Source organism: Coffea arabica, chromosome 5c, assembly GCF_036785885.1.
Source record: "Coffea arabica cultivar ET-39 chromosome 5c, Coffea Arabica ET-39 HiFi, whole genome shotgun sequence".
Lineage (NCBI taxonomy): Eukaryota > Viridiplantae > Streptophyta > Magnoliopsida > Gentianales > Rubiaceae > Coffea > Coffea arabica.
Genome location: NC_092319.1, coordinates 49,113,470 through 49,136,439, shown reverse-complemented (window position 1 = coordinate 49,136,439; position 22,970 = coordinate 49,113,470). Strand labels below are relative to the sequence as shown.

The 22,970-nt window shown below is 38.6% G+C and overlaps 2 protein-coding genes and 1 long non-coding RNA gene across 5 annotated transcripts; all 3 read left to right on the top strand.

Annotated features, from left to right (window-relative positions):
* The first annotated feature begins 275 nt into the window (after nt 1–275).
* LOC140007905 (receptor-like protein kinase BRI1-like 3) lies at nt 276–5,477 on the top strand. 3 transcript variants are annotated; one of them, XM_072051583.1, is made up of 3 exons: nt 277–870; nt 1,131–1,362; nt 2,036–5,477. In XM_072051583.1, exons 2-3 carry the CDS (start codon nt 1,292–1,294, stop codon nt 5,004–5,006), a joined length of 3,042 nt encoding a protein of 1,013 aa, XP_071907684.1. In that variant the 5' UTR covers nt 277–870; nt 1,131–1,291; the 3' UTR covers nt 5,007–5,477. The 3 variants fall into 3 exon arrangements, with proteins under 3 accessions (XP_071907682.1, XP_071907683.1, XP_071907684.1); XM_072051581.1 differs by having other exon boundaries at nt 276–870; nt 1,131–5,477; XM_072051582.1 differs by having other exon boundaries at nt 276–939; nt 1,131–5,477.
* Nucleotides 5,478–10,919: 5,442 nt separating this feature from the next.
* LOC140007904 (uncharacterized) lies at nt 10,920–12,930 on the top strand. Its single transcript, XR_011815353.1, has 2 exons — nt 10,920–11,524; nt 12,515–12,930. It is a non-coding gene; the product is annotated as an uncharacterized lncRNA (long non-coding RNA).
* Nucleotides 12,931–13,569: 639 nt separating this feature from the next.
* On the top strand, nt 13,570–21,939 carry LOC140007397 (molybdenum cofactor sulfurase-like). Its single transcript, XM_072050161.1, has 17 exons — nt 13,570–13,727; nt 14,047–14,149; nt 14,228–14,273; nt 14,522–14,560; nt 14,648–14,804; nt 15,493–15,595; nt 16,581–16,697; nt 16,977–17,054; nt 17,143–17,244; nt 17,754–17,853; nt 18,016–18,114; nt 18,560–18,624; nt 19,307–19,455; nt 20,116–20,348; nt 20,806–20,942; nt 21,323–21,433; nt 21,522–21,939. Exons 1-17 carry the CDS (start codon nt 13,570–13,572, stop codon nt 21,624–21,626), a joined length of 1,902 nt encoding a protein of 633 aa, XP_071906262.1. The 3' UTR covers nt 21,627–21,939.
* Nucleotides 21,940–22,970: the final 1,031 nt, after the last annotated feature.

Sequence of the window (22,970 nt, the reverse complement as noted above, 5' to 3'; positions counted from 1 at the left end):
TCTTAGCTTGTTGTCGTGGAATGATACGGAAAGAAAGACGAAGGTGGCGCGTAATGTTTGGCGTTTGGAATTTGGGAAAGGGAGAGAAAAAAGAGAGAGAGAAGAAAAGAAAAGAGAACCAAATCCCAAGTTTGACTGACCCCGTAATATGAAAAAGACACAATTGATAGATATGAGGAAGAAAATTTGAAGCTTTGAGCCCACGCCACCCAACCCATTCCACTGCGCCCTCCTCTTAGTAGTTAGTAGCTCTAGCTAGGAAAAGAAAATTAGAGCCTCCTTCCCTATCAACGCTCTCTAGAATAGTCAAATTGGCACCAACTTTTCTATTCTACGACTATTTCACTGCTACTGCTCCTTTTGTCACTTTTTGCTTCTTCTCCAGCTTGCTCTATCTGCTGTCCAAGATTTTTATTAGATTTTTTTTTCTGGCTTCTCCTTGTGCTAGAGGAGAATTAGGAGAGGACATATTTATGTGAATTTTTTGATAGAATAATATATTATAATGATTTGATATATATATATATATATATATATATATATAAAATGCATGAAAAATGGGTTGATAAAAAATTTTCCTCAAAAAATAGTAGAGGGAGTTTTTTCATGACACAAGCTTCCCGTGACAGCCGACAACTCTGAACATCGTACCCAAACCCCCCCCAAAAGTACCAAAATTTGTACCAGTACTAACAGGGAGGCTACACTTGGTAGGGAGCATCTGGTCTCCGTTCTGCAGCTGAGCTATCTGCTTCACTTGTCAATTTAAATCACTCCAAAAATTTCCCCTCCCTCGATCTAAAAAGATCGTTTTAGAATTGGGCTTTTGAGTACTAGAGCAAAATCACCTGGACCTGGAAGCTAGTTGTGGTACTACGCTCTGCCTCTCTCATCTATTTCTGGTGTTTTCGTTCCTTTCTTTTCCTCCCCATATTCTGGGTTAGTTGCATACCTTTAAGTTTTTTGACCATGGGTTATCTTTTTCTTTTTCTTTTTCTTTTTCTTTTTTCTGGTTCTCGTATTGCATTTGCATGTGGGAGAAGAATTCTCCAGGCACTTTATTCTTCGCATATATAGCTATTACTGGTATTTATTCATGGCGCTGTCATTTGTCACTGTCAACTTACCAGGTTTGTCCAAGAAAGTTGAGCAGAACAGGGCACTATTTTTGAAGAAGGTAGCTTTGTGAGGAGCAGAGTGTGTCCCTGCAATAGCCAACGGAAGAGAAGAAAGATTCGGAAAACCAAAAAAAAAAAAAAAAATCTGGGTAAAACTAGGAGCTGTTGATTTTATGCAGCGGGTGGCACTTTTATCTCGGCACGAACAAGATGAACAGGAAGCAGCAGTTATCAGCAGCAAGTGGTGGGTTGGTCAAAGATATTATTGTCTTTCTTATAGTTTTGCTTCTCAGCTGTGGCTTTTTGGTGTCAAATGCTCGACAAATCTCAACAAAGCAACCAGCTATTGGTAATGAAGTAAGCAGCTTATTGGCCTTCAGGCAGTCCTCAGTTGAAGCTGACCCAAATGGATTCTTGACAGATTGGTCCTTAACTTCTTCCAGCCCTTGTTCATGGGCTGGTGTTTCATGCTCTGGCGATGGGAAAGTCACTCAGCTCAATCTTGTAAATGCAGGGCTTAGAGGTCACCTTCACATATCTGACCTCATGGCTTTGCCTCGTCTTGCCCAGCTTCATTTTAGTGGCAACCATTTTTATGGCAATCTTTCATCAACAGTCCAGTCTTGCAGCTTTGAGATTCTTGATTTGTCTGCCAATGATTTGTCAGAACCACTTGCTGTAGATTCTTTGTTGCAATCCTGTAACCGTTTATCCCTTCTGAACCTCTCTCGAAATTCAATCCCAAGTGGCAATATCAAGTTTGGGTCTTCCTTGTTGCAACTTGACCTCTCCAGGAACAAATTTTCTGATTTGAGCCTTTTGAGTTATTCTCTATCAAACTGCCAAAACTTGAATCTGCTTAATTTGTCAGACAATGGTCTGACAGGAAAGTTGAATAGCTCTCTCTCTTCTTGCAGGAGCCTCTCTGTTCTCGACCTTTCTTGCAACAATTTTTCTGGAGATATACCAGCTACATTAATAGCAGCTGCACCTGTGTCTTTGAAAATTCTTGATCTTTCTCATAATAACCTTACAGGCGATCTTGTGAACCTTGGATCTGGTACTTGCTCTAATCTCACTCTGCTCAATCTCTCTTTCAACAGTCTTTCTGCAACCGGATTCCCTTTTGGTTTGACCAACTGCCAGAAGCTTGAAACATTGGATGTTGGCCATAATGCCATCTTGCTCAAGATTCCTGGGGACTTGTTGGGGAAGCTCAAGAATTTGAAGAAATTGGTTTTAGCCCATAATCAGTTTTTTGGGGAGATTCCAGCAGAGCTGGGGCAAACTTGTGCAACTCTTGAGGAGCTTGATCTTTCTTCAAACCAGTTAATAGGTGGCCTACCTTCAAGCTTTGGTCCGTGCTCTTCACTCTTTAGCCTCAGCCTCGGCCACAATCAACTTTCTGGGGATTTTCTGAGCTCAGTTGTCAGTTCTCTGGCAAATCTCAAGTATCTTTCCGTACCGTTCAACAACATAACTGGTCCTCTGCCACAATCCTTGACAAACTGTAGTCGGCTTCAGGTGCTTGACCTCAGCTCAAATGCCTTAACAGGGAATGTACCTGCTTGGTTTTGCTCAACATCATCAGATTCTGCTCTGGAAAAGTTAATCTTGCCTGACAATTTTTTAGCTGGGACGGTGCCATCACAGCTTGGACTATGCAGAAATCTGAAGACAATTGATCTTAGCTTCAAATTTCTGACTGGTCGAATTCCTCAGGAGATATGGACCTTACCCAATCTTTCAGACTTGGTCATTTGGGCTAACAACCTCAATGGAGAAATACCAGAAAGCATATGTGTCACAGGAGGGAATCTTCAGACCTTAATTCTCAATAACAATTTCCTTACCGGAAGCCTCCCGGAGTCCCTCGCTAATTGCACAAATTTGATATGGGTTTCTTTGTCCAGCAACAGACTTACTGGGCAAATCCCTTCAGGTATTGGGAATCTGGTTAATTTAGCAATCCTTCAGTTGGGTAACAATTCTCTTGCTGGACCAATTCCACCAGGAATAGGAAAGTGCAGAAGCCTGATATGGCTTGATTTGAATAGTAATAATCTGACAGGCACCATCCCCTCAGAGCTTACTAACCAAGCTGGACTTGTTCGCCCGGGAATTGTTTCTGGGAAGCAGTTTGCATTTGTGAGAAATGAGGGGGGAACAGCATGCAGAGGTGCCGGTGGGCTAGTTGAATTCGAAGGGATTCGTGCGAATAGGCTAGCTAATTTTCCTATGGTCCACTCTTGCCCAACAACCAGGATTTACTCTGGGGTCACAGTTTACACCTTTGCTAGCAATGGTAGCATGATTTACCTTGATCTTTCTTACAATGGTTTTTCAGGCAATATTCCTGAAAATTTAGGTTCAATGAGCTTTGTACAGGTTCTGAATATGGGCCATAATAATTTATCTGGGAATATACCCTCCAGCTTTGGAAGTTTAAAGTTCGTTGGAGTTCTTGATCTCTCACACAATAATCTTCAGGGTTTTATCCCCTGGTCATTAGGTGGTCTTTCATTTCTTAGTGATTTTGATGTTTCAAACAACAACCTTTCAGGGCCTATTCCTTCAGGTGGGCAGTTGACTACTTTTCCGGCTGCCAGATATGAGAACAATTCAGGCCTTTGTGGACTTCCTCTGCCTGCATGTGGCTCTGGAAATGGACACCATTCATCAATCTATTATCGTGGAGGGAAAAAGCAGCCTGTAGCTGTCGGGATGGTCATAGGTATAATGGTCTCTCTTTCCTGTATATTCTTGCTTGTTTTTGCTCTTTACAAAGTGAAGAGACACCAGGAGAAGGAGGAAAAGAGAGACAAATATGTTGAAAGCCTTCCAACATCTGGCAGCAGCAGCTGGAAAATTTCTAGTGTGGCTGAGCCTCTAAGCATAAATGTGGCCACATTCGAGAAGCCTCTGCGGAAGTTGACCTTTGCACATCTGCTCGAAGCAACGAATGGGTTCAGTGCTGACAGCTTGATTGGTTCTGGGGGTTTTGGTGAGGTGTACAAGGCCCAACTTAGAGACGGCAGTGTTGTTGCAATCAAGAAACTCATCCATGTAACAGGTCAGGGAGACAGAGAATTTATGGCAGAAATGGAGACCATAGGAAAAATCAAGCATCGAAATCTGGTCCCTTTGTTAGGTTATTGCAAGATTGGAGACGAAAGGCTTCTCGTGTACGAGTATATGCAGTGGGGAAGCCTGGAGGCTGTTCTTCATGAGAGCAATAAAGGAGAGGGTACAAAGCTTGACTGGGCAGCTAGAAAGAAGATTGCCATTGGCTCAGCAAGAGGACTAGCATTTCTTCACCACAGCTGCATACCTCACATAATCCATCGGGACATGAAGTCTAGCAATGTCCTTCTGGATGAAGACTTTGAGGCTAGGGTGTCTGATTTTGGTATGGCAAGATTGGTGAATGCCCTTGACACTCATCTCAGTGTGAGTACACTTGCTGGGACTCCGGGATATGTGCCCCCTGAATATTACCAGAGTTTCCGGTGCACAACTAAAGGGGATGTCTACAGCTACGGTGTTATATTGCTGGAGCTTCTTTCAGGCAAGAAGCCAATTGACACATTGGAGTTTGGCGATGACAATAATCTGGTTGGGTGGGCTAAACAGCTGCATAGAGATAAACGAAGCCAGGAGATACTTGATCCTGAAATAATCTCATCATTATCGGACGGGACGGAACTTTATCACTATTTGAACATTGCCTTTCAGTGCCTAGATGATAAACCCTTCCGCCGGCCAACAATGATCCAGGTGATGGCCATGTTCAAAGAGCTACAGGTAGATTCCGAAAGTGATATACTTGATGGGATCTCAGTTAAAAACTCAGTAATCGAAGAATCACAAGAAAAGGAGCTTCCATGATCATCTTGTCAGCAAGAACGTCCCTTACCACGTTTTGTATGAAACTAGGGCATGGACCGTGTAGATTCATCTAGCTGGTTAGAACCTTAAAGGGAGAGACTGAGATTTATACTAGACATTCTGCCACTGTAGATAATAGAATTCTGAGGAAGACAAAAGCAATGGAGAAAGTTACAGGGACATGCATGTGGGTATTCTCTCTGATGCTCAGACTCAGATTGGAGTGGCTTCATTTCACTTCCTTTGTTTAGTCTTCTGCAAAGGGGAACGGATAGTTGCGTTCCTTTTTCCATTTGTTTTGTTGTCTCTCAAGTTTTGCTAACTGATTGCTAAATTGCAACTTATATGTCCACCTGTTAGTCCTATGTTCATATTAGCTATGGGGATTGAACCATGTACAGTTTTGAGCTAGCCTTGTAGAAACGACTTTCCTTTGGATTAATCTAGTCAGAAGAGATTTGTTTACGTTGATTTGAAGCTCTTATTGCTTGCAAGACATTTACATGGCGGTTGAATGCAGTGGAAGAAGATTTGCTCCTGAGGTTGAAATCTACTTGTCAGGTGCACTTCATGCTCGAAAAACTTTACGACCTTCGCATGCAGTCTTCTTTGGTTTCAGAATTTTCTCACTCTCTTGTTAGTAAGCAGCCGTGCATTTGCTCCGTGAATTTTTCAAATTTTTTTTTAAATTTTAAAATAAATACAATCCGCCTTAGAGCTGAAATTGGGCAAAGAAAAGCTCAAATGTTGACTTTCTGTAAATAGTGAGTCCAGTGTTTGGTGATTAACTTGTTGGTTAGAACAGGGACTTTTGCTCAGTTAGATCTCGTGTTCTACTGACACTGCACCTAGGTGGAGCTGTTGATGCGGCAGAACCTAATGATTCTATAGTTAGTGGTGAAGCTGTTAAGTTTCGACTCCAAAAGGAAGCCAAATTGTATATCTGACTTGTGGATATGCTGCCTTGCATAGTGGAGAACTTGGCGTGTACTTAAAGAAGAAGCAAAAAGTTTGGCTTTTACTGCTTAAGAATCTTCCTTTTTTTTTTTTTTTTTTCAACTTGTCGTTTCATACATCGTCCAAATCCTATGGATTTCTTTCCAAAGACAGAAGATGGACAAAGAAGCATGAGATTCTGCCAAGCAACAAAAAGCATTAGGTGGAATACGGATGCTGCAAAAGCTGTCTTCTGAGGTTGGACTGGCCCGAACCAGAACCCAGTCGCTCAGGTCTTTGTATATTGTCAGCTGTGTGTGAGTTCAAGTGGATTCTCTTTTTCCTTCCACTGAATTCTGGGTCCAGCACGTAGACTTTAATCTAATGGCATGATAAATTGTGCATGGTACGAAAAAACTACTGTTAATTATGGTTTTTTTTTCCCTCCGGCGGCTAAGTGGAATCGTTGAGAAATTCTTTTTCCCAATTTTGGCCTTTTTGTGTCCGACAAAATTTTGACACGTTCTCGGTGTTTGCGGGAAGGAGATTTCGTTTCTTCAGCTGCAAATCTGCGGGTAGCCCCACTGCATTGAGGAGCTATCAGCTATATTGCTATAATGCCATGTAGTAACAACTCTCTTTTTGTTTGGTGCACGGGGAATTCCGTGGCCTCAAGTTCTTACAAATTTCTTGGCCGCCCGGATGCAGTGGACCATCTGACAGACTTGTAAGGCTTTTACTAGGAGATGGACTGACTGGTTCGAGTCATTGAGCAGATTTTTTTTCCCAAAGAAATTTTTTTTTGGGTCAAAAGATGTTACACGGTGTTCCCTTAAATGAGTGAATGGAGACGCTATTTTTAATCAAAGTGCAACAGCTGACCTAATATAGGCCTACTCTTACTCTAATTTTACATTAGGAAGAAGAGAGATCCAACAGGATCCGGAGAAATCGACGGGAACTGAATCACTATCGGATCAAATGGATACATTATACATCTAACTATATATAGTGGTATATTGATGAGATGCAAGGTTTTTATTCTTGACCTTTCACTCCATCAAGACTTAAAGTTTTTAGTAGTAGCCAACAACCTAAAAGGCCGTTGATTGTGTGAATGAACACTCATGTTCTTTTCTTTCTCAATCAACTACTTCTAGAGTACTTGACCATCAAAAGAGTTCAAAAACTCTACTTGAATGTAGGTTAAGAGATTTGATTTGATACCTTGACCTGCATTTTAAATATTCAGGTTTTCCTGAAAATTTTATTAACTGGTGCCATTTGAGTTAGTGGTGGTTCAGTTTTCGAATTCTTTTTCGACCTCTTTAGATCCCCCTCTCCCTGGTATAGATTGAGAGTAGGTGTAGAATATAATTTATCGTATCGAAAAAAAAAAGTTCTCTTCTTTTTCTTCTTTTCTTTTATAAGATATATATATACATAGAGCGAGAGAGAGAGAGAGAGCGACATACATACATGAAACAAAAAAAATGTAAAGTTGATGTTATTATGGCATGCTCGGAATTGTTTAGTTTCAGATGTGAACAGCGAACCGGTCTGATCATTTTTGGCCCCAACTCAAACTTTTCTTTCGCACATTTACTAGGCCAGTTAGCGTACTGGTTCTGAAATTGGACCGGGCAAGTCTGGCAAGCATGAATAAAAACTACCCATATCATACCTTATCTAATGGAATGGGGTTTATATTAAACTCATGGGTACATAAATTAATGGTTTCTAGCATGTTTGGATGGATTGGAAAAAAAAAAAAGCGATTAAAGAAGTTAGTATACGTACTGAAATTTCAGATTCGACATTTTAAAGGTTTCTTTACAGACCGTCCTAGAAGCAAACAAGGCAGGCGTTGGTGACACCTGGCGCCAGAAAACACCCAAGAGTTGGAACAAGTACGTACTTGCACGCAGGACAAGGACTTGATCAATTCGGTCTCTTTGGCTGGGTCCCGTGCCCCGTTTGGAATGTTTTTGAGTTTTTGCAGCAAAAAAAAAAAAAAAAAATCATTTTATAACAATTTAATATATATAAATTAAAAACATAAAAAAAATTAAAATAAAAAGGGAATCTAAAACAATAATTCTATTTTATTCACTAGTACTTATTTCACATAGTTTTACAGAAAAGAACATGTGTACACTAACTAGTAACTAGAAGCATCGTTCTAAAAGATTACTAGTATCAAGATAGGCAATTTGAAAACATAATTTTTTGCCTAGCTGCTACGGAGCCTGATTATGCAATTCATTTTTTTTTTTTTTTTTTTTCGGCAGCTAAGCGGGGCACTTGCGTTATGTAAATGTCGCATCCGAAAGTGGCATCCGGCTACAGCTATCAAACACTTGATTCATTCATCTTTTAATCTGGTGCCGGATCTTGGCTCAATCTTCCCTGCACAGGGGTGCAAACGAATCGAGCCGCTCGATTCGAGCTCGATCAATATCGAGCTCGACTCGAGCTCGATCTGCTCGAGCCAGAGTCGAGCTCGAGCTCAAGCTCAAAACATTAACCTCGTTAGTTCGCGAGTCGGCTCGCGAGCTCGAGTATATATATATTTATTTTTTTATTTTTATTTTTAATAGTAAAATTACATAAATATCCTTAATATTTTATTATTTATTAAGAAAAAATATTATTTTATTTATTTTTTTAAAAATAAAATAATTATTTTTTATTTTTTTCGAGCTCGAGCTTGAAAATTACCAGCTCGTCGAGCTCGAGTTCGATGAAATTAAGTTAAGGCTCGACTCGATAAGGCCAAAACTCGACTCGGCTCGACTCGTTTGCACCCCTAGTCCCTGCATAAGACTACGGACTCCATCATTTGCATATGGCCCTGCATTTTTTAAGCACACAGCAATTCTTTCTTTTTTGCAAATTTTTTTGCCTGATCCACCTATAAAAAGGATTTAAAATCACGACGTTATTATTATTAAGAGGTGAACCATCTTTTAATTCATGAGTATGGTTTAAGCCGCGCTGTCTCTTAGGTAGCAAAGAGGTAGACCATCTTTTTATTCATGATTATCGCTCAAGTCGCGCTGCCTCTTAGTATATGATTTTCAATTTTTCTTCCCTTAACCAATGACCTATTCGATGATTACTAGCATATGATTCTTTCCGTGCTTCTCCGCTCAGGTCCATCTGCACTTCACACTTGAACCGTACTGCCTCGTTCCCGACAATATCAAATTCTCTGCCCTTATTATTATTATTTTTTGCTAATATGGAGCACTTAGAATTGGGACCTTAATCATTTCCTCCCATGGAATGCACGGCAAAACAAAAAAAAAAAGAAAAAGAAAAATTCATTTCCTCTTTTAGAAAACAGGAGCGTGGTGGCGTGCATGAGTTTGGATAGGACGCGAGGGGACTGATAGGAGGAGAGGGATGAAATGACAATACTGAAACGAGCCACCTGGGCACTCGGCCAATGTTTTCATATCATACCAGAATGTCAGTCAGTCACAAATGTGTTCTTTTGTCAGGATTCTAGAAGAATGAGATGATATTTGCCCTCGAAGCATTTTGATTTTTGTAGGCAAATGTGTTCTCATTTTTAATATCTGATCTTGAAAAGAAATCTTCAGGACTGCAGATCTCAGAGAGCTGCCTGCCTGCTCTAAATACAATACGCAGAGTCCAAAAGAACATTCCCCGGCCATATGATACCACTACTCAGTTACCACCAAGAAGATGATAGATATATATATATATATATATATATATATACAGTCACAGCTTCGAAAACGCATCCCATTTCCCATCAATCAATATATATTAAAAAATAAACGGCTTCTTTGCATGCACCACGTAACAGCTACTTTAACATATATGAATCGTATTATTGTTTAATCATCAAACTTTACCAGGGAAAAAAAAATTAAAAGAATGGTCAAAAAAGCGATTAATTTGTCGTCATACGTATATGCATACATGGAAATGGCTCCAGAGAAATGTGTTGTTGCTAGGACTTATGAGTTGGTTGTTGTTCCATTGTTTGTCATTTTCTCTCTCTGTGCTTCCTTCTGACTGGTTTTGGCAAGTCTAGCTATTTGGACGAGAGGTTATTTGACGGAGTAGGAGTAGTATTTCTTTTTTTTTTTTTACTGATTTGGAAATTTTGTACCCTTACAAGAATCTAATCTTTGGGGGCACCGAAACTACAATGCAAAACCATCTTACCAATAATTCTCTTTTGGATTTGGTATTACTACCAACTATCAGGCAAAGTTCCCATTGCGTTGATGGAGGCCCAAGACGTACACATCTTCGCTCCGAGAATAAAGTGGGACGTCGTCGTTTTATTCATTTCTCTTCTCGGGACATTGCTTGCACCTGCTACATGCATGATGCTCCTCACTATGGCGTTTCGTTTCATTGCTGTGTGACTGAACAGAAGGAGAAGGGTCATCAAAAGAAGTTACCACTAATCTATCATTAAATTACTTCCCAAACTTGGTATCAGCCAATAATGTCCCTTTCTTCGATTGCAGTCAACCCTCCGCATCCACATGGCTTCACGAGAATGGACAGTCAAACTTGACAAATTTCTCCCAAATTAATGCCGAAGAGGCTCCTTTGAGGACCTTGACTCCGCGAGCATTTAATCAAGCTTTATCATATCATATTGTAGTAGCGTTAAGAGGCTAGATTGGCACATCATTTTGTCTAATGACAGACCATTTATATACACAAAACAATTCCATGTTTTACTATTTTTGATAAGGGCTTTTTTGGTTAACGGGTGTTTACTTGCACGTCTATCCCACGCCTAACTTATCATGTAAATGCGAGAAATTATCATCCTCCTTTACATGTAGATATTTTCTAACTAATTTTGCATTTTAAAAAATTTAAAATACATCGTAATGAAAGCATGATAAGCACCCTTTAGGCAAATAAAATTACAAATTCTGACGCTTTAAAATTGCTAAAATCGAACCTCTAGAGGCTAAAAGTACGTGGTTTAAGTCGCTTATCTATACACTTGGAATCCTAAATTTCACCCCTACAAGAAATTTCTTTTATATATATTGAAATAGTTTTGATAACACTCCAATTGTTGCGGGCCTTGCGGCAAACAAGGCCTAAGTAGAGATTTAAGAAAAGAAAAAGAGAAATCGAAAGTCAGTCTTCCCAATTCCTTTTTGGAGTTTTTCCTTCCTCCCATATCTCTTTCTCAAAAGAATCCAAAAAACCGTATTGAGGTCCACCACCATTACACCCAAACAAACCCCACTTTTCTTTGTTGAAATTCACTATTGAGTATTGATTTGCTTGTTTTTCCTTTCTCCGAGGCAATCATAATCATATTTTTTCCAACCCAATTTTCTAGAGAGAGAGAGAAAAGGGCGTGAAAGATGTTGATGAGCAGGTGGAAGTGGGATGCCTTTTCTTTCGTTTTCTTTGAAGGAGGACTTTCTTACATAAATGGAAAAAAACCCCATTAAGGCTTAAGCTGAGCTGAAAATAATCTGAGGGGGGCTCAGAAAAGTGTCTCCTTCAATACATCATTTTTGTTTCCTCCCTTGACTGCCCCTCCCTTTCTCTGTTTTTACCAGGTACATTCCTCTTATATTATTTTTTTTATCATCATTTTTTGAATCATTAATTCTTGTACTGCTTTTGCTAAATTCTTGACTCTGGGGAAGTTTTTCTATCTGGGGCATCCGCTTGTTTTCCTTCTTCAACTTAGAGGTACTGTGGATTTCAAGTATCGGATTCCCCATGAAAAGAAATAATTTTGCTACCTTGCGATTTTCCATATTTCCTCCAATTCTTTTTTTTTTTATTAATAGATCTTGGCTGCCATGATTAATGAAGTGATACTGTTTATTTTGTGTTTGTTGATGTTCTCATGCTGTCGATCTTTGTAAAGTTTCGATTTTTATTGAGGTTGCCTTAAAGAACTTTGTGGTTTTGGTTGATATACAAGGAAATGTCTAATGGAGTTTCCTACAAAGCATGAGTTATTAGGTGTCTTCCTTAGCATGCTTGATGCCAGTTAGTTTCCCCTTTTTTCCTTGGACCTTTAAGAGGTTGTCGATTTACGGATTATTTGTGAGAAATTTTTAATGTTGTATTCAGTGTGTTGATGACTTGATATGCAGGAGGATATTGATTATCTAGAGAAGATATTGTCTTGAGATAGTGTCTTATTACTTCTTACCGGCCAATGGAAATGGAACCTTTTCATCTGGCACCCCAATTTGTAGGCTTTGCTTGTGTCAACCTGGATAATGAGTATTATGATGATAGTCACAGCGACAGAGTTCGAGAGGTGGAGAAAGAACCATTTTGGGTGCTATTCCTACTGTTAGCGTCTGGGGGAGGAATTTTGGTAGGGAGGCGCTTTTGGAGGAGTGAGATGGTGGCACCTTATATCCCACCTCTCCAGTCTCCACTCCCTTAAGTATTTTACCCACGTTTAAGGATGATAGCCACGAACACATTTCTCTTGAAAAATTCTTTTACTGGTCCTCCTCTTGATTGACTATAACAGCACTTGCCTCGAAACTTGATCTTTATTTTGTTTATTGATCCTTTTTCAGGTTTGCGTGTATTGAATGCGGCTGATTATTTTGGAATCGATCTGGATTTGAGTAGCCATCACCAAAGGAAGTTCTTATGGGTGAGTTTGATGACCATGTTGCTATTATCGGGGATTGGATGCCTCGTAGCCCAAGTCCACGAGCTCTATTTTCAACGTTGTTGGGCGATGATGTTAGTTTAAGGACGGTTGCTGAACCCACCAGTGAAAATAAAGCTGGATTCTCTTTTCCAGGGCCTGTAGAGCACAGTGCATCTGCTAGTTCTGATCAAAAGGATGGATCACAAGGTGGTGCTGCTGTTGATCAAACAGGCAAGTTTAGTTCAATGTCTGAGCAAAGGATGAGCTCTCGCAGGGGTCTTATGGAAAGGATGGCAGCTAGAGCTGGATTTAATGCCCCAAGGTTGAATACGGAAAGCATCAGACCTCCTGACCTATCACAGAGCCTGGAGGTCCGGTCACCTTACTTAACAATTCCTCCTGGTCTCAGCCCAACAACCTTGCTAGACTCTCCTGTCTTTTTAACTAACTCTCTGGTAAGCCCAAAATTTAGATTCTTTCTAGCTGAACCATATGATTTTTTTTATACCATAAACAAGCACTGTACATCCACTCGTATGAACTTTATGAAAAATAGTGTTTTCAAATTGACTAAAAGATGGAAGGGGCGGAAAGTGCTACGTATGTGTATATTTTTTGTGTTCAGAGGCTTATCCTTTTGGGCCAACTTCTATATTCAGTAAACAAAATAGCAAGATTGATGAAGTGGTGTCTTGCCTTATGATAGTTTGTGTTTCCATGGACTATAGCATTTCGTCCTGCAATTTTATACCGATGACAGTTGTGCAACTTGTTAATCAGATGTATATAACATGAAGTAATTTATCAAGCTGAAAATGGAGCAAAAGGCAACAGTTTGAAAAAATTCTGATGTCTAATATCCTCCTATTGATATCTCGGGACTCAAGGCAGTTGGTAGGACAGTCTCCTGAGCTTCGTAGCTGCCTCTGAAGCCGGATTTGAAGTTCCTGAAAATTTAAACTATTATCTTCCATTATGGATATCCTTTGGGAATTTTTTATTTCAGGTAATGTCTACAACTTATTTGCATTCCCTTCAGAATGCAACTTTTCAGGTACCAGATTCAACCTCGATCTGGTGAAGCTCATCAAGGAAGATTCACATAATGCGTTGGAAGGTTCCACCTATTCACGGTAAGCTGGTTTCCATTTACTTCTGCTCCATTCTTCAGGAATAGAACCTTCTTTTAAAGTCTTTACTAACAGACTATCACTCTGTTGAAATTTATTAAATTTGGACTTGCTGAAGTATGCAAGATGTACAATCAAAATCAATATGTAATATTTGATTGAAAGTTCAGCATCAAGACTTCATGTTATGCACTTCTGTGTACCACTGTAGGTATATCAGTCTTCTGTGGGATGGAGTGCTATTTTCCGTGTTTGTTTCTTTGTGTATCAAAGGTGCTGTGGCACGTCTGTGAAAAATTTATTGGCTCATCTTTGAAAACAGTGGATGCTGGATGGTTTTGATTGATGCTGCGAAGGGGGGTGCCACAGAACCACCAGATCTATCTAAGCATAAAGCTGACTTTGTTGTGATCTCATTTTATAAGGTATCCAGCTTGACATCTTTGGTATACTTATGCACGTGTTATATGAACTTAACATCTGTTGTTTTATGTCTTGTATAGATATTTGGCTATCCAACTGGCCTCGGCGCGCTCATTGTTCGAAATGGTAACTTACGGTGGTTCATTTTATTAAATTTCTCGCATTCTATTTTATAATACATTCATTGTTAAGTTGGACAAGTAAGTTTTACACATGTTGAAGGAGGATGTAGAAAAGCAATTTTTGTTGCGGAAACTTTCAATCTTATGTGTTATGAACTTATAACACGTCTGACTTTCTTATATCAAAGGAAATTTTGCTGACCTCTCTGTCTCTCTTCCCTTCCCTTCCCTCCATCCACTGAATTGCAACAGAAACTGCTAAGTTATTGAAGAAGACATACTTCAGTGGAGGTTCGCATTAAATCTGCTTCTGACATTTTTTTTTTGGTTTTGTTTTTGAATGTCATTAAAATTTCTTCAAATGATTAATTGTATTAGGCACAGTGGCTGCATCTGTTGCTGACAGTGATTTTGTCAAAAGAAGAGCTGGTGTTGAAGAAATTTTTGAGGACGGCACTATTTCTTATTTGAGCATTGCATCAATTCTCCATGGATTCAGAATACTTAACACATTAACCATGTCTGCTATATCCCGGTACATTAAAAGTTACTATTTCTTTTGGTGAAATGTTTATTGTGTCAGTAACAGATAAATATTGGCAGTCTTAGACGCTCGCGTACATGGTCACTCATGACCTTCATTATCCCAACATCAGCAACATGATGTGGTCATTTAGAATTTGCATCTTTTAAAATTATCTTCATATCTAGCTGACTCAAAATAGTTACTGTAACTTCCCTTATTATTTTATCTATTTGGTCATTTATATTAGGCAATCACGGAAACTTAATAGATTTCACTACATAGTTGGGTGATGTATGTAACTACTGATGACAGTTCCATTGGTAGATTGTCTGTCAATGCATCTCAATGGAATGATGTTTGAGTTTTTAATTGACGATCACTACATTCAAATGCAAATTATTGGGTTAATTTCTCTGCCATAATATTAGCATTCATATTGATTTTTGAAAAATGTGTGTACTTATGAAAAGTATCATTGCAGTGGTGTTGTCATTATGTTTCTTTTTATTAAAAACCTTTGCGTTCAATCTCTCTCTTAAGGAAGGGTAAGGGAAGAGATGAATTTGTGTTTGTTTCTTACAGCTTCCATTGTTTAAGAAGTCATTGTCCTCTTTGATGCCCCCCCCCCCTGGGAGTTGAAATTTAGACCAGACATCATATATTTGAGCAATAAGTCAAAGTTGTTTTTACTTTCAAGGCACACAACATCTCTTGCAACTTTTGTGAGGAAAACACTTTCAGCTATGAAGCATGAAAATGGAACTCATGTTTGCACACTTTATGGGGCAAATTCTTCGAAGGTTTGTATGTATGTTATTCTTAATTATCGATCATATAGTGAGATTTCTAGGAGTTTTTTTCTTTTTTCTTTTTTTTTTTTTTTAACTTTTTAACTTTTTGAGAAGTTGTCTGCTTTATTTATTGTGGTTGCATGGCTTTTGCTCATGGATAAGGTCTTGATGGCATGTTGAGAACTGTATTGCTTATGCAATCGTTCTAGGGGCCAAACGGAAAACGAGTACATCACTTTTGATGAAATGGCTTATGAAAAGATAGTACATGCGTATTGTTTCAGTTAAATTTTATGCATGCCGGAACTCATGATTAATGGCAATTTCCAAGTTCCTCCCGTGTAATGTAGCACTTCACTAAGAAAGAAGTGCATATGGTGAAGAAAAAAGAGCAGCAATTGAAAACACTATTTCAAGTAATTGATAAATCATAGTCTTCCTAACATTAGCATGGCTTGAAAACTATAGAAGTATTTTATTGGTTAGAATCCAAAATAGTAGCCTTGAAAAGCTGAACTAACTTTCCTATCCAGCAAGTAACATGGAAAAAGTTCCTAGCCACATTCCATTATTTAAAATTAACACCTTAGCTCTCCTTTATGTAGAAATTCCAAGTAGTCTTTAGTATCTTTAATCTGATTGTAGATTTCAGTACTATCAAACCAAGCTAATTTTTGTATCTATGAGTAATTATTTTAATTCTGTTCTCCTACTCACTGTGCCCCATAACCTTTTGTTACTATTGATATTGAAGCATCCTGTGGACTCAAAATAAGCTTCTTCTTTCCCTGTATGGAATTTATTGACTACTTTTTAGTCCTGAAAAGATAGAAATCATTGCGGACCTTTTGCTCTTCAAAGTAGTTAATTATCAATACGTGGTTGCTTTAATGTGGAATTCTGTTGTTCTCTACTATTAGCTTTGTTAGAGCTTATTACATGCATGAAGCCCCTGAGATACTCCTGATTACTTCTGAATCTCTGTATTTGTCAGGTGCTATTTGAAGGAATGGGTCCTATAGTTTCATTTAACTTGAGAAGGCCAGATGGGTCATGGTTTGGCTACCGTGAGGTGGAAAAACTTGCATCTCTAGCTGGGATTCAGTTACGGGTAAGAGTGGAGAGAAGAAATTGAATTTTCTCAAGGTGCTTGGTACTTGTATACTAGCATAAATGTGCTGATGATCTGTGATATGAATTTTGATTCTACCGTTTAAAACCTTGAGATCTTGTAAAAAGTATGTATAGAATGTTGAATTTTCATTGGCTAAGCTTATGCATATGATGTTAAGGCTGGAGAAATTGCAACTTGTTATCATGAGAGTCGAAATTCATCATCTTTGGCTGTTTTTGAAAGTATACTTTAACATTCATTATATATCTATTTTAGACGGGATGTTTTTGCAATCCTGGTGCATGTGCCAAATATCTTGGTTTGTCTCACTCGGATCTTCTTTCCAACTTTGAGGTAAATGTCATTCCCTTGCTATGCCCATTAGCTTGGGCTCAAATAATGTGATATATACCTCACATATGTTCCTTTCCTTCTTGTCTAGGCTGGGCATGTTTGCTGGGATGATCATGATGTGTTATGTGGAAAGCCAACTGGGGCTGTTAGAGCATCCTTTGGTTATATGTCAACATTTGAAGATGCCAGCGTATGCAGCTACTTATTTTTGTTGATTTTACTTGTACTTCTCTTGTCGATTCACTCTGGTCGTGGGTTTTCTATTCTTCACCCACTGCTAGTGAATTGAGGAGAAAGGCAGGAATGCAGTAGGTGCTGGTGATTATCGGATTCCCAAACTCACCCAAAAAAAAAATTGTAAACAAGTAAAAGAAGAAGTGTTGAGATTTAGTCAATCAAATATCCACTTTCCTCATCTTTTGCTAATACACTTGTGCCGTCTGACATGAACTCTTGGAATAATTTCTTCACCTATACCATCTCTGCATGTGTTTGTCTTCAGGATTTGTTGGAAACTCCAGAAAATTTAGTTCTAAATAGCTACTGGTTGTTGGATTGTTCTTAAAGTGTTAAATGGGGCAAGTCTATTCAGTAGGATTCTTTCAACACATCAATTGCTTTTTTTTAGATCAAGCTAACACCTTACAATTTTATCTAGCTCTTCATTTGTTGCCTTATGTTATAGAACCTGCCATGCAGAATTTTGTGAACTTCATAAAGGCTTCCTTTGTGTCATTACCTTCTCGAACTCCCGGTGTTAATACATTAAGAGGAACAACTATTTCTCCTGCCATTGAAGGTTTGTTTAGTTTCTGTTTTTTATAGCGATGTTTAGGGGCTCAGTTTTGGTTCTAAACATATAATCTACAGACAATAATCTCCTACATTCACTGACCTCATGCAACTATCCTTTTTGCTCCTCTTATTCTGCTAAACTTCTTTTCCATTTTTAATATTGTAGGAATTGGGAGAGCTAATCCAAGGCTCAAATCTATTTCCATATATCCTATTAAGTCATGCTTGGGCTTTAGTGTCAGCAGTTGGCCCCTTGCCACTACCGGTAGTTTCTGTAAGCTGCAAACTGAATTAATTATTGGACATTATCTCTATGCTATTGTATTTATAAAGTTACCATTCTTGATTTCTCATCTATCAAGAATAAATGTTGGAGAAAATGATTAGGCAACTTGATCTTTAACAGCGCATATTTAGAAATTTTTTCTTGACTTTTAATTTTACTGTGTTAGATTGAAGAACCTAGAATAGTTTTGACCGTTGATTCTACATTTACTGCATTGGATCTTGCTTCTCTTTTATTCTAGCTGGCTTCAGGTTGTATGGCAAATGATCCTATGAAGCAATAAAATTTCTGTTATGAAGGCACCTCCATTGTTTGTTCAAATTCTTATTACCAGGATTGTGGGATTTATTGTCATTAACTTATGGACGGCATGTCCATAAGGATTTTTCAGATAAAAGAGCTTACGGCCTTTTGTTATTTTCAGGACTGCTACATGATCGAGAGTGGCTTCTCAGGAGCACTAGCGGTGAAATCTTAACACAAAAGAAGGTTCTTTCTCTACTTTGAGATTTGTTCTATCATGCAAATATATATGAATTAGGTGTTCGATTCCCTGGCCTAGGCTTAGATAAGGGTGCCTTGTTTCCTGTACTGAAAGCTCACCAACAATCAATGGCTGATTTAGGGCTAGAAAGACAGTCTTCTTCATTTGAATCCTACCTGGGATCTTCTTTCAAAACTTTCTAAACGCACAAAAGATGCAAAATGAGAATGGGAACAAAGAGAGATAATAGACATAGAAGAGTACAAGAAATGTCTCCTTGCCTACTGAAAACCCTGTTTAAGCTAGTTAGGTAGTAAAGGATTAAGAACTCAAAAGCAATTGCAGAAAAGAAAAATTGGTTTTACTTGCAAGTGCGTTTTGTTTGATTTGGTCCCTTGAGATGTCTACTCCACAAAGAAGCCCATTCCATGGGTAAAGTCGAAATCCACTTACACTGACAAACATAGAACAATTAGTCAGGGATTGGTGAGCAATAACAACCAAGTAATTGTGTGAGCAATGGCCATGTGTTGTGGTTGCTAGTGACTTCCCCCTGTTTGGAACCTTGTTATCTAACTTGGGCTGAAGCCTTGTGGATGAAAGCTATCTTCCTTGTAACCTGCAAAGTTTACATGATATTCTTTATTATGCACAAGGCGTCCCAAGTTTTCCATGTTTGGATTGTAGGTTCCAGATATGTGCCATATTACCACGCTTATCGACCTTGATTTGGGAATACTGTTTGTGGAGTCACCCCGCTGTAAAGAGAAGCTGCAGATCAAACTTAAATCAGATTTTCCTGTAGGAAAAGATGAAGTGAACATTCATCCTCAGAGGTTAGTTTATACTCTTAGCAGTTTTCGAAATTTAGGCATCATTATGTTAAGAACTTGATGGGACTTTTAAGCACAAGAAAGGCTTATCTTAGACACCGAGTGCATTCAAATTGTTAAATGCATCATTCAGAGTTGTGGTATTATTGAGTATTTTTATGTGGACATGGATCTCAGGGGTTAAGATGCCTTCTTTTCTGATGTTTTATTGGGATTTCAGAGAATAAGAAGTTATGAGTAATTTCTATTGGTTCTAGAGGATAAGCTGAACCTGATGGTTTTTTCTGAATCAAAATTGCTTTTGATTTTTTTAAATATTTCCATGCACTTAAATGGTCAAACATGCTCTTGTATGTTTCCCTCTCTTTTTGGTATTTTTATGATGAAATCGCTTAAGTGAGGTACTTTAGGTCCCAATTGCTGTCTCTGATTTGAGCAACATGTGCAGGAAATTTTATAATGTTGATCAACTAAAACAAGGCCTCTATTGAGTTTTTGCTTTTACACGAAAAATGTATTAAACCATGCGCCAGGGAAGCCCATTTTTATCTTATTTTGCAGTTTCTTGTTTTATGCTTTGGTCGTCAGATGTCTTCAGTCTACATGAATTGTATGGCGGTTTAGACAATGATTTGTGATTCTGAAACATGATTGTTTTAATAGGTACGAAGTGGAGGTTTATCACGATGAGATTGACAGCTGGTTTAGTGATGCTGTTGGTCGACCTTGTACTTTACTAAGGTGCTCAGGTCAACAGGGTTATGCTTGCTCAAACAGGAACAGGATTTCAAGGCTGTGTAGAGATCTTGAGACCAAAATGAATTTTGTGAATGAAGCACAGTTTTTGCTGGTATCTGAGGAAAGTGTCAATGACCTAAATGCTAGGTTGAGATCAAGTATGTTCAGTAGCATAATAAACACCAATCTTTATTTCTGGTGTTTAGTCGCTTAGCTGCATTTGTACATGTCATGGATGTATACTAAATCCATTTCTAGTATGGAAAAATTGTTAAAATGCTTTGTTTGTTTGAGCAAATAATCCCAGAATACTTTTTCTGTCATATAATAAACTAGAGAAGATTATAACCACCAAATAAAGTTTTCAGTATTCTGCTAGTTCTGAGTTATGGACAGGAGTAACTTGTATTTCCAGAGCTATAGTCACATGCACCTTAGTTGCACAATATCTCTATGCTCCATGCATGCTTCGAGGCATTCTTAGCATTAATACACAACCAACTTGACCTTGTACAATGCTCTTGAAAATGAAAGAGGTGCATTAAACAGTTGCGTAAATTTGTAATTGTTTAAATTATCGCCAAAATTTCTCTTGACCCATGTTGCTCGTATCAGATGTGCAGCACCACTTTGATGGAGAGTTAATTCAAGTGAGTACATCAAGGTTTCGACCCAACCTGGTAGTGTGTGGTGGGGAAGCATATGCGGAAGATGGATGGAGAAGCCTTAGAATTGGAAAGACAGAATTCATTGTAAGTTGCAGCTCTGACTTCTCTTGACTTATGAGCAGTCAAATGCTTAACTGCACTGCTTTTCTGACCTTGTTAATGGGCGAGTCTGCAATGTTGAGAAGGTGATATTTTAGAAGGTGTTATCCTATAGATATTTGTTTTTCTGGTTATACTTATAATTCAATCTCCTTTTTGCCTTTTCCCCTGCATGTTAGACTGGTGATGGTTCATTTCCTGGGTTTTGGTTATAAGTTTGCAGTTAATGTTCGCCCGATAGACAGAATATATAGTGTGATCATCTACCACCTCACATTAGTTTTGCACCAAGTTTCTTTTTTGTGCGATTTGTAATGTCTATGAATTGTTGGGAGTTGATATTTAGCTATTCTGGAATTTTGCAGTCATTGGGTGGTTGCAATCGTTGCCAAATGATCAATTTGAGTTTGCAAGGTGGGAAGGTGCAAAGGTCAAATGAACCGTTGGCTACTTTAGCAGAGTATAGGAGAACGAAGGTTTGTTAAACTATCTTTCATTAGAATCAGAGCACTTGATTGGCCAGTTACAGATTTGATCTCTTTGTGTACTTGTCTGCGGGAACAGGGGAAAATAACTTTTGGCATATTGCTGAGGCATGACGACAGCACTGGAAAGCACTCAGATGCATGGCTTCATGTAGGAGAAGAAATCCGTGCGAGTTTAGCTTGATTCTGGTAATTTTTTTTTTGGAACCAAGTAATAAAGGAATGCAAGTCAAAGTAGAGAAACAGTTGTCAGAGGAGATGTGGGTGTACAAGGGTGCTAACATTTATTGGGCCATGCGAGAAAGAAGGCAGCTGGTCCTTCCTGTGATGAAAGTTTTTATGAACAATGGGGTGGTGGATCAGTTAAGAGTGTGCTACTACTCTTTTTAGTGTGCCTTGAAGAATGAAGAAAATGGTGATTTTCGTTGGTAATTTGATTATTTTCTGTTTTTTGGGAAAAATAACAAGGAAATTCCCCCTTCTTCTTCTGGTATCCATTCCGGCTAGTCTCAGGTTACTACACTAATTCTGAATTAGCAAGCTAATGCTAAGGCTCTGGGAATTAATAATAATAAAATATTTCTCCTTCGTGTGTTTAATAATCCTCCTATCATCCCTTGGGAGTTGTTTTCTGTTCTTTTGGTACATAAAGGAGAGAAGTGGAGAAACCTCGAGGCTTTAAACATGTAGCATTGTAACTTGTTGACCGCTCTGCTCAACTGGTGGAGATAGAGAACGCTCAAGCTGGCCCATAATTGGCAACATGCGGAGTCCTTTAGTTTCGGCCAACAAAAAAACACGCTCAAGTTCCAGTATGAAGAATTGGTATATGCGATCCCATTTTTTTATTTTTATTTTTATTTTTATTTTCATTTTAAAATGGCCCTTCACCGTACGAAGAAGCTTCCAAAGCGGCGGGTTGATAAGGTGTCAAACTCCGTGGATCTTTCAGTCATAAACAGAAATTTAAAAGCCAGTATTTCGACCGGTTGATGATGTGCTTGTAGATTTTTAACGCTGGAAGTTTTTTTTTTTTTTTTTTTTGTCAAAGAAAAATTTTAAAATCTGAATTAGGAGGCCTGTCATCTTGACCAAAGACTTTGACCTCGTCTGTTATAGACTCTTTTGGCGTCGTTCTAGGTACTTGGCTTCTTTTTGTTCAGGTCTTCTAGTCGTGGATAAATTGAGTTGCTAAATACCTAACAAAAGTCTTAACACGAGATTGCTTCTGCTTTTGCGTGTCCCCAAGGATGATTATGATAGTCTTCGATCCTCCTTTTTCTTTTCTTTTTACTAACAATTTTGTTGTCGTCCAAATAATTAGCCACACTAAACATGTGGTAATTTTTTTTATTTTTTTTTATTTTTTTTTTTAGGTGTGTCCCGCAGGGAGTGGACCCGCAGACTATTCACCACCCTCAGCAACTTGCTGGCAGCAAGGTTCGAACCAGGGACCTGAAGCTCCATCTTCAGCAATCTCAACCACCAGACCAAGCCCCTGAGGGCTTTATAAAGCCCACTAAACATG

Excerpts from the sequence above, each read along its gene's own strand:
- LOC140007905 (XM_072051581.1), top strand. The coding sequence starts at position 1,329 with ATGAACAGGAAGCAGCAGTTATCAGCAGCAAGTGGTGGGTTGGTCAAA.
- LOC140007397 (XM_072050161.1), top strand. The coding sequence starts at position 13,570 with ATGGATATCCTTTGGGAATTTTTTATTTCAGGTAATGTCTACAACTTA. Across the intron at positions 14,150-14,227 it reads TTGTGATCTCATTTTATAAG|ATATTTGGCTATCCAACTGG; the intron begins GTATCCAGCTTG and ends TGTCTTGTATAG. Across the intron at positions 21,434-21,521 it reads CAGAGTATAGGAGAACGAAG|GGGAAAATAACTTTTGGCAT; the intron begins GTTTGTTAAACT and ends CTGCGGGAACAG.